General features: G+C 36.3%; 1 protein-coding gene across 9 annotated transcripts in view; it reads right to left on the reverse strand.

Moving 5' to 3' along the window:
- LOC123519903 (serine/threonine-protein kinase Tao-like) overlaps positions 1-13,412 on the reverse strand; it is a 65,560-nt gene that overhangs the window by 10,966 nt on the left and 41,182 nt on the right. For 8 of the 9 annotated variants that reach the window (XM_045281571.1, XM_045281574.1, XM_045281570.1 and 5 more), the window contains 4 exons: positions 12,218-12,334; positions 9,845-10,078; positions 6,034-6,195; positions 4,100-4,218 (listed from right to left, as the gene is read on the reverse strand). In XM_045281571.1, the coding sequence (XP_045137506.1) occupies positions 4,100-4,218; positions 6,034-6,195; positions 9,845-10,078; positions 12,218-12,334 (632 nt within the window). The remainder of the gene's footprint in view (positions 1-4,099; positions 4,219-6,033; positions 6,196-9,844; positions 10,079-12,217; positions 12,335-13,412) is intronic. The other variant, XM_045281575.1, reaches the window with a different exon arrangement.

Raw genomic sequence — 13,412 nt, forward strand, 5'->3', positions numbered from 1 at the left:
GAATAATAGGCCCTATGGGAAAATAGGGTTTACGTTCCCAGATCCTCCCAAAAAAAAAAAAAAAATTTTTTACCAAAAACTGAAAAAAAAAAAAAAAATTAATGAAGTACCAAACACACATTTTATTTAACTACAGTACTAGTACAGTAATACTACGCTTAACGAACAGGATAGGGGGTGTAAAAGCTGTTCGTACAGCAGACGTAATTTTCCCATAGGAAATAATGGAAATAGGGGGGATGAGTTCTGGGCTGATCTCCAACATACCACATGAGTATAAAATCAATATATATATATATATATATATATATATATATATATATATATATATATATATATATATATATATATATATATATATATATATATATATATATATATATATATATATATATATATATATATATATATATATATATATATATATATATATATATATATATATATATATATATATATATATATATTAGCTTTTTACAAGCCTTGCCCCAGAGAAAGGATTGTTTTGTAATGCATAAAGTGAAATCTTACATGGAATACCAAAAAATAAAGCACAGATGATGAGATTGGCCACAGACGGCGGAGACTACGGCGACTTGGCCGCTTCTTCTTCTTCATGTGACCATTTTAGCTTGGCATGTTTTCTTTCACCACGATATCACATTTGCTTCCACTCCTCTATTGCCTGCTATAATGGATATCATATCTTAGTATTCATATACGCTCATGCCATGAGAATAACCTGGAATCCGTGGCAGTGAGTGATAGTGAATTACTAATGAAATACCGCGGTATTTCATTAGTAATTCACTATCACTCACTGCCACGGAGTCCAGGTTATCCTCATGGCATGAGTGTATATGAATACTAAGATATGATATCCATTATAGCAGGCAATATAAGAGTGGAAACATAAACATCATGATGAAAGTAACACGCAAGCTACAAGGGTCACAAGAAGAAGAAGCGGCCGAGTGGCTGCAAGTCTCCCGATTCGTCTGTGGCTCATCTCATCTCTGCTTTATTTTTTGGTATTCCATTAAGATTTCACTTTATGCATTACAAAACATTCCTTTCTTGGAGGCAAGGTTTGTAAAAAGCTAATAGAAATGTTTTGTGAACATATATGCATATATAAAACAATAGCACAGGACCAGCGGGCGATTCAAATGGGGACCAAATCGTGCAATCGCAAGTCAAAGTCGTGCTCGGCAAAATATGATATATTTTACTGATTCGTGTATATGCGAGATTCGTGTTCGGCGAGGTATGGCTGTATATACATACAGTGGAACCTTGAGATACGAGCTACAATTTGGTCTTTTTATTTTCGAGGTGCGAGCAAAATTTTGAGATCCAAGTCATGCTTGGGGATATTGCAGCTACAGCCGGCAGCTAGGTCCATCGGTCGAGCCTCAGCTGAGCTAGTATCTACGTGTTTCTCATATATCTCATGCACTGTGATTATTCTTTTATCATTTTCACACTATTTACTGGTCTTTTTTTTATTGTCTAAATAAAGTGCAGGTTTAATTTGTGTTTACATGTGAATGGTGCCTGCATCCTTTCCTCCCTCTCTCTTCTTCCTCTACCATTTAACACCATTAGCCGAAAACATGTCTCCAAGGTAAGAACACTAAGTAAACTTTTCCTGTTATTTTTATATATTTTCATGCATTGATAAAGTATGCATGTGTACGTAACTGAAAAGGCAAAACAAATTTCTTCCATTTCCGCTTACCTCCTCCACTGATGCTTATAATGGAGGAAGGAGAAAAATGTAAACAAACCTATTCCCTCTCCCTCTATTTATATTATTTTTTGTAATATTTTATTGTTTTCTGTGTAATAATTATTATTTGTAAATACCTTTTTCTTATCTGAAAACATAAAAAATATGATAATAATAAAAAAATAGGGATGCTCTTAAGAGATGGATAACTTAGAAGAGGAGGGGAGAAGGGTGGGGAGGAGAAGGGAGGTCACCGGAGGATGAGTCACCATCCATGAAAACATCTTTGTAACGTTTCTCCTGGTGTGATTCCTGTGAATCCTCTAATGGAGTGCTGTGGCTCACTAACACTTGCAGTCTCATCAGATTCCCTATTTTCATCACTAATAAGCCTCTTTGGTGACATCGTAAGTCTCTAAATGAAAAACAACTGACAGAATGCAGAAGTAACGCAAGACCGCTGCAAGTGTTTTTATTTCCAAAAATGTACTGTACAGCACCCTAATGTGTTTAATAAAAAAAAAAGTTAGATATAAATGAAGCCTTTAATATTACTGATTTAGTCTAAGTTAGTGTTTTATAGAGGTTAGAGTGATGTTTTGGGGGGTCTAGGCTGGAGGATGGTCCCTATCCCCTCTAATTCGTAAGTATCTTATGGGAAAAATTGCTTCAAGATTCTAATAAACGCTGATTCGACCAATAAAAAACCGCCCTAACCCCGTCGAATTGCGAAGATCCCCTGTATATACAGCAGAGACTCAATACTCGAACGTTTAAATAGTCAAACTTTTCAATAGTCAAACGCAACAGTTCAACTTAATACTAAAAAAAATAAATATTAGTCGAACGTCCATCCACGTGGCTGTAAACAACAGTGATTTCACAGTGTCCGATTCCACCACCTCTCCCGCGCGCCTTACTTCTATACCTCGGGTCTCTCGCCATATTACAGGGAGACCACTTTTGAATGAGTGTTATCAGAAGGGCTTTGGAATTAACAGTTCCTACATTAATAGAGAGCGAAGATAGTGATGTTCTGGGCTCTGATACGGATGTAGGAGGTTCAACCACTGAAGATCCCCTGTATATACAGCAGAGACTCAATACTCGAACGTTTAAATAGTCAAACTTTTCAATAGTCAAACGCAACAGTTCAACTTAATACTAAAAAAAATAAATATTAGTCGAACGTCCATCCACGTGGCTGTAAACAACAGTGATTTCACAGTGTCCGATTCCACCACCTCTCCCGCGCGCCTTACTTCTATACCTCGGGTCTCTCGCCATATTACAGGGAGACCACTTTTGAATGAGTGTTATCAGAAGGGCTTTGGAATTAACAGTTCCTACATTAATAGAGAGCGAAGATAGTGATGTTCTGGGCTCTGATACGGATGTAGGAGGTTCAACCACTGAAAGGGAGGACATTCCACCACCACCACCACCAGCAACTCCTATTATATGTATTATATACATGTTTTTGCAAACAATATACAAATTAGATCACTTTGCGAACATTTTGATTGAGAGAGAGAGAGAGAGAGAGAGAGAGAGAGAGAGAGAGAGAGAGAGAGAGAGAGAGAGAGAGAGAGAGAGAGAGAGAGAGAGGATACAAGGGGTGTGTTTTCTATTGCTCTAGCCAAGGCCACTGGACCCGATCAGACGTAAGACCACGTACACCGATGATACCACCTCATTCAACCTGTGATATTTTGGTAACCATAGCATCTAGAGACTTCTGGTTTTTTGCATTGCAAAGAGGAAGAGTTGCTTGTGGGCAGAACACCATTTGTTCTCACTCGTTTATTGAATTTCCAAGTGTAATTAATATGTGAATACAGGCTATTTTGTGTGTTTCTCACCATACCTCCCGAGTTAGCGCGAGATAAAAATACCAACATCCCCAAGTTTTCGGGGTTATTGTGATGAAACTAGCCTGTTTTGGAAAAAAAAAAATACCAAACATGATCTATATAACAAAGGAAGAGAAGTGTTTGCCAGGACCCAAGCCCATGAAAGAGAGGCTAATCCTGCTTCTGTGTGCCGATGCTAGTGGCAAATGCAAAATTAAACTGTTGCTTTTTTCTAAACTTAGGTTTGGCTTATGGCTGCAACGAATTACCTGATTTATAGGTATCAATAGTCGAACTTTTTTAATACTCGAACAGCCATTTGGAACTAATTAAGTTCGAGTATTGAGTCTCCACTATATATATATATATATATATATATATATATATATATATATATATATATATATATATATATATATATGCATTGCAAACTTACTGGATTAATCTTGATTAAACCAGAAAATATATGTAAAAAAGATCATGTTAATTTTCTCTTGCAATTACCATGACTTACCTAAAACCATACCGCTGGGATTCGTTATCAAAATCTTCCATCTCCCTTGCATGCTTTTCCTTCATCAACCTCACTCGCTCCTGACGTTCATGCTTAAATCGAGCCACCTCCTCTGTCATCTGAGGAATGGGTTCATTATTTATTTATATCCATGTGCAGATAATATATGAAAACATTACATAATAGAAAAGTTACATAAGTTTAAGTTCACTTGGATGAACTTGACAATTTAGCACTCTTGTTAGAAATGCCACCTAGAGGTGGCATTTCATCATCTATTTAGGTGTGAACAAAGAAACAGAGCTTCACTATAGAATATGGTAAAAATTAAGAAGTAAAAACATAACTACTTGCTAATCCTGACAGTCCTCTTAATAGCCATTGCCATTTACATATATACTTCCTCACTTTTTGTCAAAGAACTATATCATACAGGAAAGGATGAACTGAGAGAGAGAGAGAGAGAGAGAGAGAGAGAGAGAGAGAGAGAGAGAGAGAGAGAGAGAGAGAGAGAGAGAGAGAGAGAGAGAGAGAGAGAGAGAGAGAGAGAGAGAGAGAGAGAGAGAGAGAGAGAGAGAGCATAAATGGTTGCACTATTAACAGAAAAAAATAAGGGAAAAAGTAACCAGGTAGGATAGCCAATTAATATCAAGTGAACCACATGTGGAAGGAGGAAAGAAAAGTTAAAACATTATCTGTATTGCAAACTTGATACTTACCTATACAACATGAGATAATAAAACGGAATTTTTTACTATCAACACATATATACTCGAGATATAACTCCAATGAGACCGATTGCGATCTGCTATGTAGGTGCCTTCAACCGCCAGATGGGTTAATTATTTCACAGCAAGTTGGTCAACTGGAACGTACTTTTCTGCACGTTTTGTAAATATTAAATGGTTTAATAAAATAGTTATAATCTTTCTGAGAATGTACTCGTGGCATATAAGCTAAAAAAGTGAAAATGTTTATATATATGTCGAGCGCTCTTCTTTTCCATCTCCATTTCTGGGACAAAAAATAGAAAAGATCATTAATAGGTAAAGCGTAGTTTTAATGCCTTTTTCTTTCCATAAAAATTAATATAAATTATATTCATACAGAAAATCACAACAATTAATAGTCTTAAGAAATTAACAGTATAGAGGATATTGTCTAACATGCACCGAGATTGTTCAATCGAAACATAAACAAATCTAGCGTGTTAAGAGCCATCGCCACACTCGCTACACAACGACTTCACTATGGATAACACTATGGATATTAGTGAGGATGAACTTAGAAAATGGACAGTGCCAACTCTGAGAAACTTTCTGAGATCAAAAGGCATACCAAGTTCGCTTGTTGTGATTCAGTTAGGAAAATTCGGTTTCGGTAATGTTGGCCAGGTTATTTCGGCACAGACTCTAAAATTTTTTTTTTTTATAAATGCTACTCAGTGATATTTGCTCTACGCTTTTTGAGTGGAGCATTATCCTATGCAGAAACTCTGACAATTTTGTGATAAGGTATATATGTACTACTAGACTTACAAAAAATATTTTGATGGGACACTGGTACATCCATACTTTGCACCATTAGGAACATATATTTGCATATTTTTATGTCATTTTCAATCAGACACATAGATGAATAACCAAACATTTATATTATGAGGTATGTAGGCATGAATATCTGTATATATAATTTTTTAATAGGGCTTCCACAAGAGCGACAGTTCGGCGCGATAGGCAGGACCAACTTGTGAATTAAACCAGCTGGCGAACAATGAAAACTACACAGATAGCGATTGGTGCCATTCATCACTGAAGGTCTACTTGCAAACACATAACTAGTGAAATATATATAACTAGTGAAACTGAAAAAAAAATGTCATTGAAATAGTATCCCATATCTTCAGTATCTCTTTAATAAGTAAGGAAACCTACCTTGTCATGCAATAAGGTTCTCCTCATTGCTACCCTCTCATCAAGCTCTCTCTTTTCACGATTACGCTGTGCTTCGGCCTGCTGACGATTTCGAGTCTGATATTCAGATAACATTTCTAGTTCTCTTTGGAGCTTATCTGAGACTTGTTGCTGCTCAACAACCTGAATGGGAAAAATAACATGCTATATTGTTGTTTGCTTACATAATCAATTTGAGGAGAGAGAGAGAGAGAGAGAGAGAGAGAGAGAGAGAGAGAGAGAGAGAGAGAGAGAGAGAGAGAGAGAGAGAGAGAGAGAGAGAGAGAGAGAGAGAGAGAGAGAGAGAGAGAGAGAGAGAGAGAGGGTATTGAAAACAACTGAAGACTTCATACATAAGATAGTGATAATTATGCAGCTTAGTAAATTTAGCTAAGTCATTTAGACAAAAGACAATCCTTTCACATAAATGATGAATTAATTTCACAGAACCTTCACAAGTTCATAATTGTTAACGTTTATCAGAACCAATCTCTCTTTACGTAAAGCATTAATGCAAGACACAGAAGGATGTCTTATATAATGTTTTGAATGCAATCTATCAGTTTGCTTGCTGACAGTTATTCATCCTATGTGTAAAGGAGGCAAGCTAAGGGGTATAAAACATAAGTAAATAAATAATAATTTGTTTGCTGCTCTCCAAAAAACAGAGTATAAAATGTTTCCATTAGCTTATTAATTTAGGTTTGGAGATATAAAGATAATCATGTAAGAGCTCACATTATAATGATGAAAGAAACAGAATCAGGCAAAGTTTAAGGATTGACATGTGAAAGACTATATATGTAGGAAATATATGCTGGTTAACTTTTCCTTTAATAAGAGCAAAATAGGGATATAAGAGGAACTATATGCATGCAAATAAGAAGTTCAGAGGAAAAGCAAACACAACAATAACAAAAGAAGAAAATAAATAGATTAGAGATGAGTTAAAAATTGGTCAGTTAGACACACGGATGAGATGAAAATATTCTGACTCTGCCATTGAAAAATAGCTATGTATAAAGCCTCCCAAAACATGTGAGTCCTACTTCATACATGGACAAATAATGTCCCTGTACAGAGTCATCAGCTTCTTATACAGCACAGTAATAATTCCAGTTATATTCTGCATATAGCTATATAGCATTAATGTATTACAATACTAAATTATGGCTGATTCTATAATTCCAACATTAGAAGGAATCATAATTCATGAGAACAAGATAAGAACCACCAAGTTGTATGCCATTTTAGGGGAGTATGTAATCATCTACTGAAGAAATCTTCAATTTCATCAAGTTCATAAAGTACCAATTCAAGTCGCCATTACACTTGGCTTACAAGCATGCAGTTTCAATGTAATGAGCACGATAAACTTTTAGGAAGCATGCCATATACTTAAATCACAAAAGTTGGTCATCAAAGACCACTGACATAAATAATCTCAGCTCAGTCTAACGCAGCAACAACCAATCTAGGACCTTGCTGCCACTAGTACTACCATAGAAGATTCAACAAACCACTGAAGAGAATTCTAAAGAAAACTCTTTTGACTGCAATAACCATAAAAGTTAAGATTGAATGCAAGTTATAATCTCACTTTTCAGCATTAACAATTTATACACAATACTTGATAATGACCAATAAAATTTGGCACCTGCCTGATATTTTAAATAGCTATGATAAATTTCTTAATAATGCTCTTTAGCATCTACACTTAACATTCATAAAGCAAACCCCACGATAAGTAACTGTCCAACAAATCAATCAATACACATGGTTGGGAAAAAACACTATTATCTACACAGTGCTTCTTAAGATGAGATGTATAAAATTAACAGAATGTTAGTTGTTTTTTTTTCCTCCATGTCAATGCCACTGTATCTTGAAAATGGATTGTCAGTTTTGTGGACATAGATGAGTTACAATCCACAGTTACAAGATACAATGATTTACATAACAGGTTCTGTTAGTGATAATATTTACACTTATCAAATTGAAAACAGACACAAATGACACTATTATGTAGTGGTTAGCAAACTCAGCTCACAACCAAAGAATCCGGGATTCAAATCCTCAGCTGGGCAGAGACAATTTTGTTTGGTCTCCTTTCCACTGTTCGTGTGTGTGTGTGTGTGTGTGTGTGTGTGTGTGTGTGTGTGTGTGTGTGTGTGTGTGTGTGTGTGTGTGTGTGTGTGTGTGTGTGTGTGTGTGTGTGTGTGTGTGTGTGTGTGTGTGTGTGTGTGTGTGTGTGTGTGTGTGTGTGTGTGTGTGTGTGTGTGTGTGTGTGTGTGTGTGTGTGTGTGTGTGTGTGTGTGTGTGTGTGTGTGTGTAACCCCTGTTCAGTTAGCAGAGAATGGGTGTGGTACATCAAATGGAGTTACACCATTGTTCTTTGTTATCCAGCAAAAGCAAAGTCTAGCAATCCTGCATGTGTATGGTGTTACAGAGGCATAACATCAACAATCCTGCCTTCTTGTGGATGTGTGTGTGTGTGTGTGTGTGTGTGTGTGTGTGTGTGTGTGTGTGTGTGTGTGTGTGTGTGTGTGTGTGTGTGTGTGTGTGTGAGTTTGTGCCATAAACATCAATATAGTCTACACTAAAGCTAATAAAAAAGTTATAATCTATCTATATACCCACACATGGATGACTTAAACAACATTCCCAAACACACACACACACACACACACACACACACACACACACACACAGCCTTGCACATTTGCTAAGTCCCTGAGTCATGAATGATAGAGGGGAAAATTTTTCACCCTCCTTGTAAATGGATCAACTGTGCAAGATATCCAAGCTCTTTTTACATTAAAACCTGACAGTACAATCAACTTACCTTTACCATTTAAAAATAAAACCTAACTTCATTAATATCTGAAAGCACCACTTGATTGGACCAAATAAAGAAATCAAGAGGCCATAGGGGCAGTAAATCTACAATTGCTCTCCAAGCAGACCCACAGTCAACAATTCACCATTACACTACAAAGGTCCTTTTGTATCTAACAACCTCTTCACTTTGATCATCCATCTCATCCATGGTCTTCCTTTCAATCTTACACCTTTCACACAACAAAATGGCAAAATAGACGATCTTTTATTCATGCCATAAAAGAGAAATATACACCAGGGGATAGGTTCTGGGTTGTCAACCTTTGTCCCTTTTGGTTATTTCCCAGAAACAGCATGGAATATGGAAACACTCTTGACACCCTACATGAATAGGTCTAACCAACCTAGTCAGCAACATCACAAGTGATGGGTGGTGAAGTCACATATCATATGTCAACTGCAAAGGTCAAGGAAGTAATAGACAGAAGTGAGACATGTCAAGAGTGAGATAGTTTGATGAAACAAGAAATAACAGGGTTAGGAAATCATGTTAATTGATGCAGCCGATGAAAGACAACAAACCAGGGGGTGATATGGTGGTTTATGTATACAGAATGGGGAAGGACAAATAAAGGCCTTGGCCATTCACTAATCAATCAAATCCATCTTACAACAACAAATGGACTTCTGCACAGCTGAGCTCATGCTTGGCATCATCACCATTCATCAGCGACATGGAGCCATGGACATCTAGTTGATTTTGGGCACTACTCAAAATCAACCATGCACCAAAGGTTCTCCATTAAAGGTTGAGGCATTGACAGGTAGAAGAAAGCAAGAAGGATGCTTAACTTCAATGTCATTCTTGGGGTTAGTGCACATAGCAAAACAATGGTTATGAGAAAAGAAGGGCTGTTAGTTTCCTCATGAACAAAGCCCCGACAGTGTTTACCTGACTTTCATCCAACCGAAGGGACTGCCTCTGTAGCATCTCCGCAATGGATTGCTCATACTGCTCTCCAAGCATGGCCAACTTCCGACGCTGATCGTCCTTTAACCTCTTGATAATTGCTCGTTGATCTTCTTTAGGTGTTTTGGCAAGAATCTGAGTTTTATATTCTTTATATTGTTGACGCTGTATATTAATGGTATCCCGGAACTGACGACGTATTTCAATTTCTTTTTGCTGAAACAATACATATATCAAACCTTTTGCTGTATAAAAACAAGAATATTTAGACTCAACCTATCCAAGTCTTCCTGTTTCTTGAATTTATCTTTTCTCTTTTGTTTGGACACCATTCTCTGCTACCTGAATTGTGAGCTTAAGCCAACCACCACCAAAACTTAAGAGTATCTTGTTCCTGCTTCTCTACTAAAACATTAGATGCTCCATGAAAATACACTTTATACATAAACTTTTCATCATGAAACTAATGCTTCACAACACATCCTTTCATACAAAGTAAATTATTTACAAAAAACACACATTTAATCAATTGTCACTATTTTTGGAACACTAAGCATCTTTTTCTTTATATTTCAAATGTTCCTCAGACACATCATCTTAATTACACTCAACGTCCTCTCTCCTGCTTCCCTTTCCAAATTTCAGACTCATACAATGCAACCAGTGTGAATACTCCCAACATTGCTCTTTTTACATTCATTCAAAGCAATCTTTTAGTGCCTTAAAATGAATCAATTAATCAATCCAAGTTATCAACAACAATTTTTTTTTTTTTTTTTTTTTGAGATACCTTGAATAAGCTTTTGTCCAATTTAAGCCTTTACATTTTCTAACAAAATTACATCAGGGAAAAAGCATATAGGTACATAGCCAGGTTGGCCGGCAACAGCATGCATTTAAGAAGTGTTATCACAGCTAAATGACCGAGTAACTGGATAAGTGCAATTCAGTTATACCAATGACCAAACAAGAAAACAACAGTTAAAAGAATGGCTGCCTTAAAGAGAAGAGACATATGTCCACCCACAAGGTTGACAGTTTAGCAATGCCAAAAATTTATGTCAGCAATATTTTTTGGTGCCCAACATGCACTGGAAATACTGGTAAGATTAGTGAAATATATATCATAGCAAAATTACCACGAAATCTATGAACTTCATCCATTTTCTAAGTAAACAGATTTTCTAGGACTTTACTATGTGAAATAGAGATATTATCATATGTAGTAAACCCCCAATTATCCGAAATGAAAGGGGGGAAGCCTCTTTCGGATAAGCTAATTTTTTGGATAATTCAGATTTATGCCATATTCGTTGGCGATGGATGTTCCTGATTGACCCGCCTTCAGCTTGTCCAATATCTCCAGCTTCTGCTGTATGGTAAAAAACGACTTTCTTCTTTTTCCCGGTTTCTTTGGGCACCTTAGGCATGGTGGTGATGAAAGAAACAAGGTGGAAACAAAGATTGTAGAATGTGGCTGGCGAGTATAAACACAGTGGCGTGACTGCCAACTGCCGATTGTAAACAATGAAAGAAAACAAACGCACAATACGCTAAACAAAGCACGATTAAAACGTATTTATTCTAATTCTTATCAAATTTAAATGTTATTTTAAATGTTATTAGAATTAGCTAAAGTAGTTGAAGAGTAAGTTGAAAAGCAAAAGAAAAGAAAATTAAATCAGATCAGAATAAAGCTCATCTTTCGAAAAGTTTTTTCCCGGTAATGAAAACAGTCTTTAGTTTAACAGTGTTCCCCTTGGCAAGCTATAATGAAACAAATTAGGCTAACAAATGAAAGGACAGAAGGAAAACAAGAAAGGGTGCCAAGTACTGATACCCCTTAAATCAAATGAAGAACCCAAGACAAATTACCGACCATGCCCAAATATGCAAAACCGAATTACAGAAGCCAAACCAAAGCGACAGAATTACACGAACCGAATAAATCCTTTCACCATGAGTAGGAAAAAAAAAGTTAACTCGGGATGCCAATCAGTCATGATGCATATTCGCCAAATTACAAACGCCAAATATGGAGAAACAAAACACAGTTCATGGGATAGTTTTGATAATGTGTTAATAGTACATATAATTATGTAGTTACTTTTATTCATTTTTATGTTATTAATGTTTTAGAACGTTTTAGTATAAAAAAATATACGAATTTTAATTGCATTATCCAAATCGATTTCAGATAATCCTGTTTTTTGGATAATCCACTTTCAGATAATTGGGGATTTACTGTATAACATCATTTTTTTTTAATTACAAAACAAATGAATTATAATAACAGTCCAGAGAAAATATCATTATACTGCAACAGTTATTAAAAGATAAAATTCATAATCTTACCTTCAGACTCTTTGGTTGTTGCTTCTGTTGGAGAGCATGCTTTTTACGAAGATCCCTCTCCACTCTCTTTATGTACTCATGTTGACTACCTAATTCAGATTGATGCTGTTTGTTCATCTGAAATATAAAAGATACTTATAAGACTCTATCTGACTACAATATCAGCAATCCTTCTATATTTAATGTTTTTCAACACCTTTTTCCCTCCACATCCAAAAAAAATCTTTATGTATCATGTGAGATGAAGGCATGTGGTTGCCTTGGGAGTTTCTAAAGACAATTTGACTCTTTAAGCAATGTTACATCAATACTTCCAAGTAGAAAATAATTATGATGCCATACAAATAATGTTAATACAGTGGTAACTTGTGACAATGGACACTACGGGGGTGAGGGGATATATGTTACTGCGAATTGTCCATTACTGAGAGCGGTTTGTCTGTGAGACCAACACCCCCTTTCCATTTTTTGGTAATTAAATTTTTCTAATAACGCAAAAAAATTATTAGACCATTTAAACCACATTATTCTATGCTCAATACTGAAATAAATGAGTTAATTATGTAAAAAGTGTACAGTAATAAAAATTTGTCTCACCAAGAATTGGTGTAATGGCCGATTCAAATGTGGTCCAGTGGCATCCTTAATAAGCATTTAATGACTGCCTGAAGGGCCTTGCTGAGGTGACATAGGAAGGGAGAAAGACTAGGGATCGTCAGGATCAGAGTAAACTTCCTCCACATTATTGCCACCTCTCCATAGATCACGGGTTTGCCTACTTTTCTAACTGCGTTCCACCTTCTTACTGTCTATATCTGTCTTTCTTTCTCTAATGCTGTTTCTATATAAATTGGTGTGTTTCTGAAACTATTTCCTAAATCCTACTAACTTTTGTTCCATATCACCGTTGAGGTAAAAATTAAGGTGTGTTCCCTATAGAAAATGTTCCCACACCCTAAACGTGGCATCTGAGCAAGGAAGTATGACCCTGCTGAGTGCTGATACCTTTACCTGACACAATGCACCTTACATATGCAGTCTCACTATAGACTATTGTCCTCTTGTAAGCTCGCCATATGGCCAACCTCACAGCCAATATAAAGCAGTGATCTGCAATGTGAGAGAGAGAGAGAGAGAGAGAGAGAGAGAGAGAGAGAGAGAGAGAGAGAGAGAGAGAGAGAGAGAGAGAGAGAGA

The sequence above is a fragment of the Portunus trituberculatus genome, chromosome 46, assembly GCF_017591435.1.
Source record: "Portunus trituberculatus isolate SZX2019 chromosome 46, ASM1759143v1, whole genome shotgun sequence".
NCBI lineage: Eukaryota > Metazoa > Arthropoda > Malacostraca > Decapoda > Portunidae > Portunus > Portunus trituberculatus.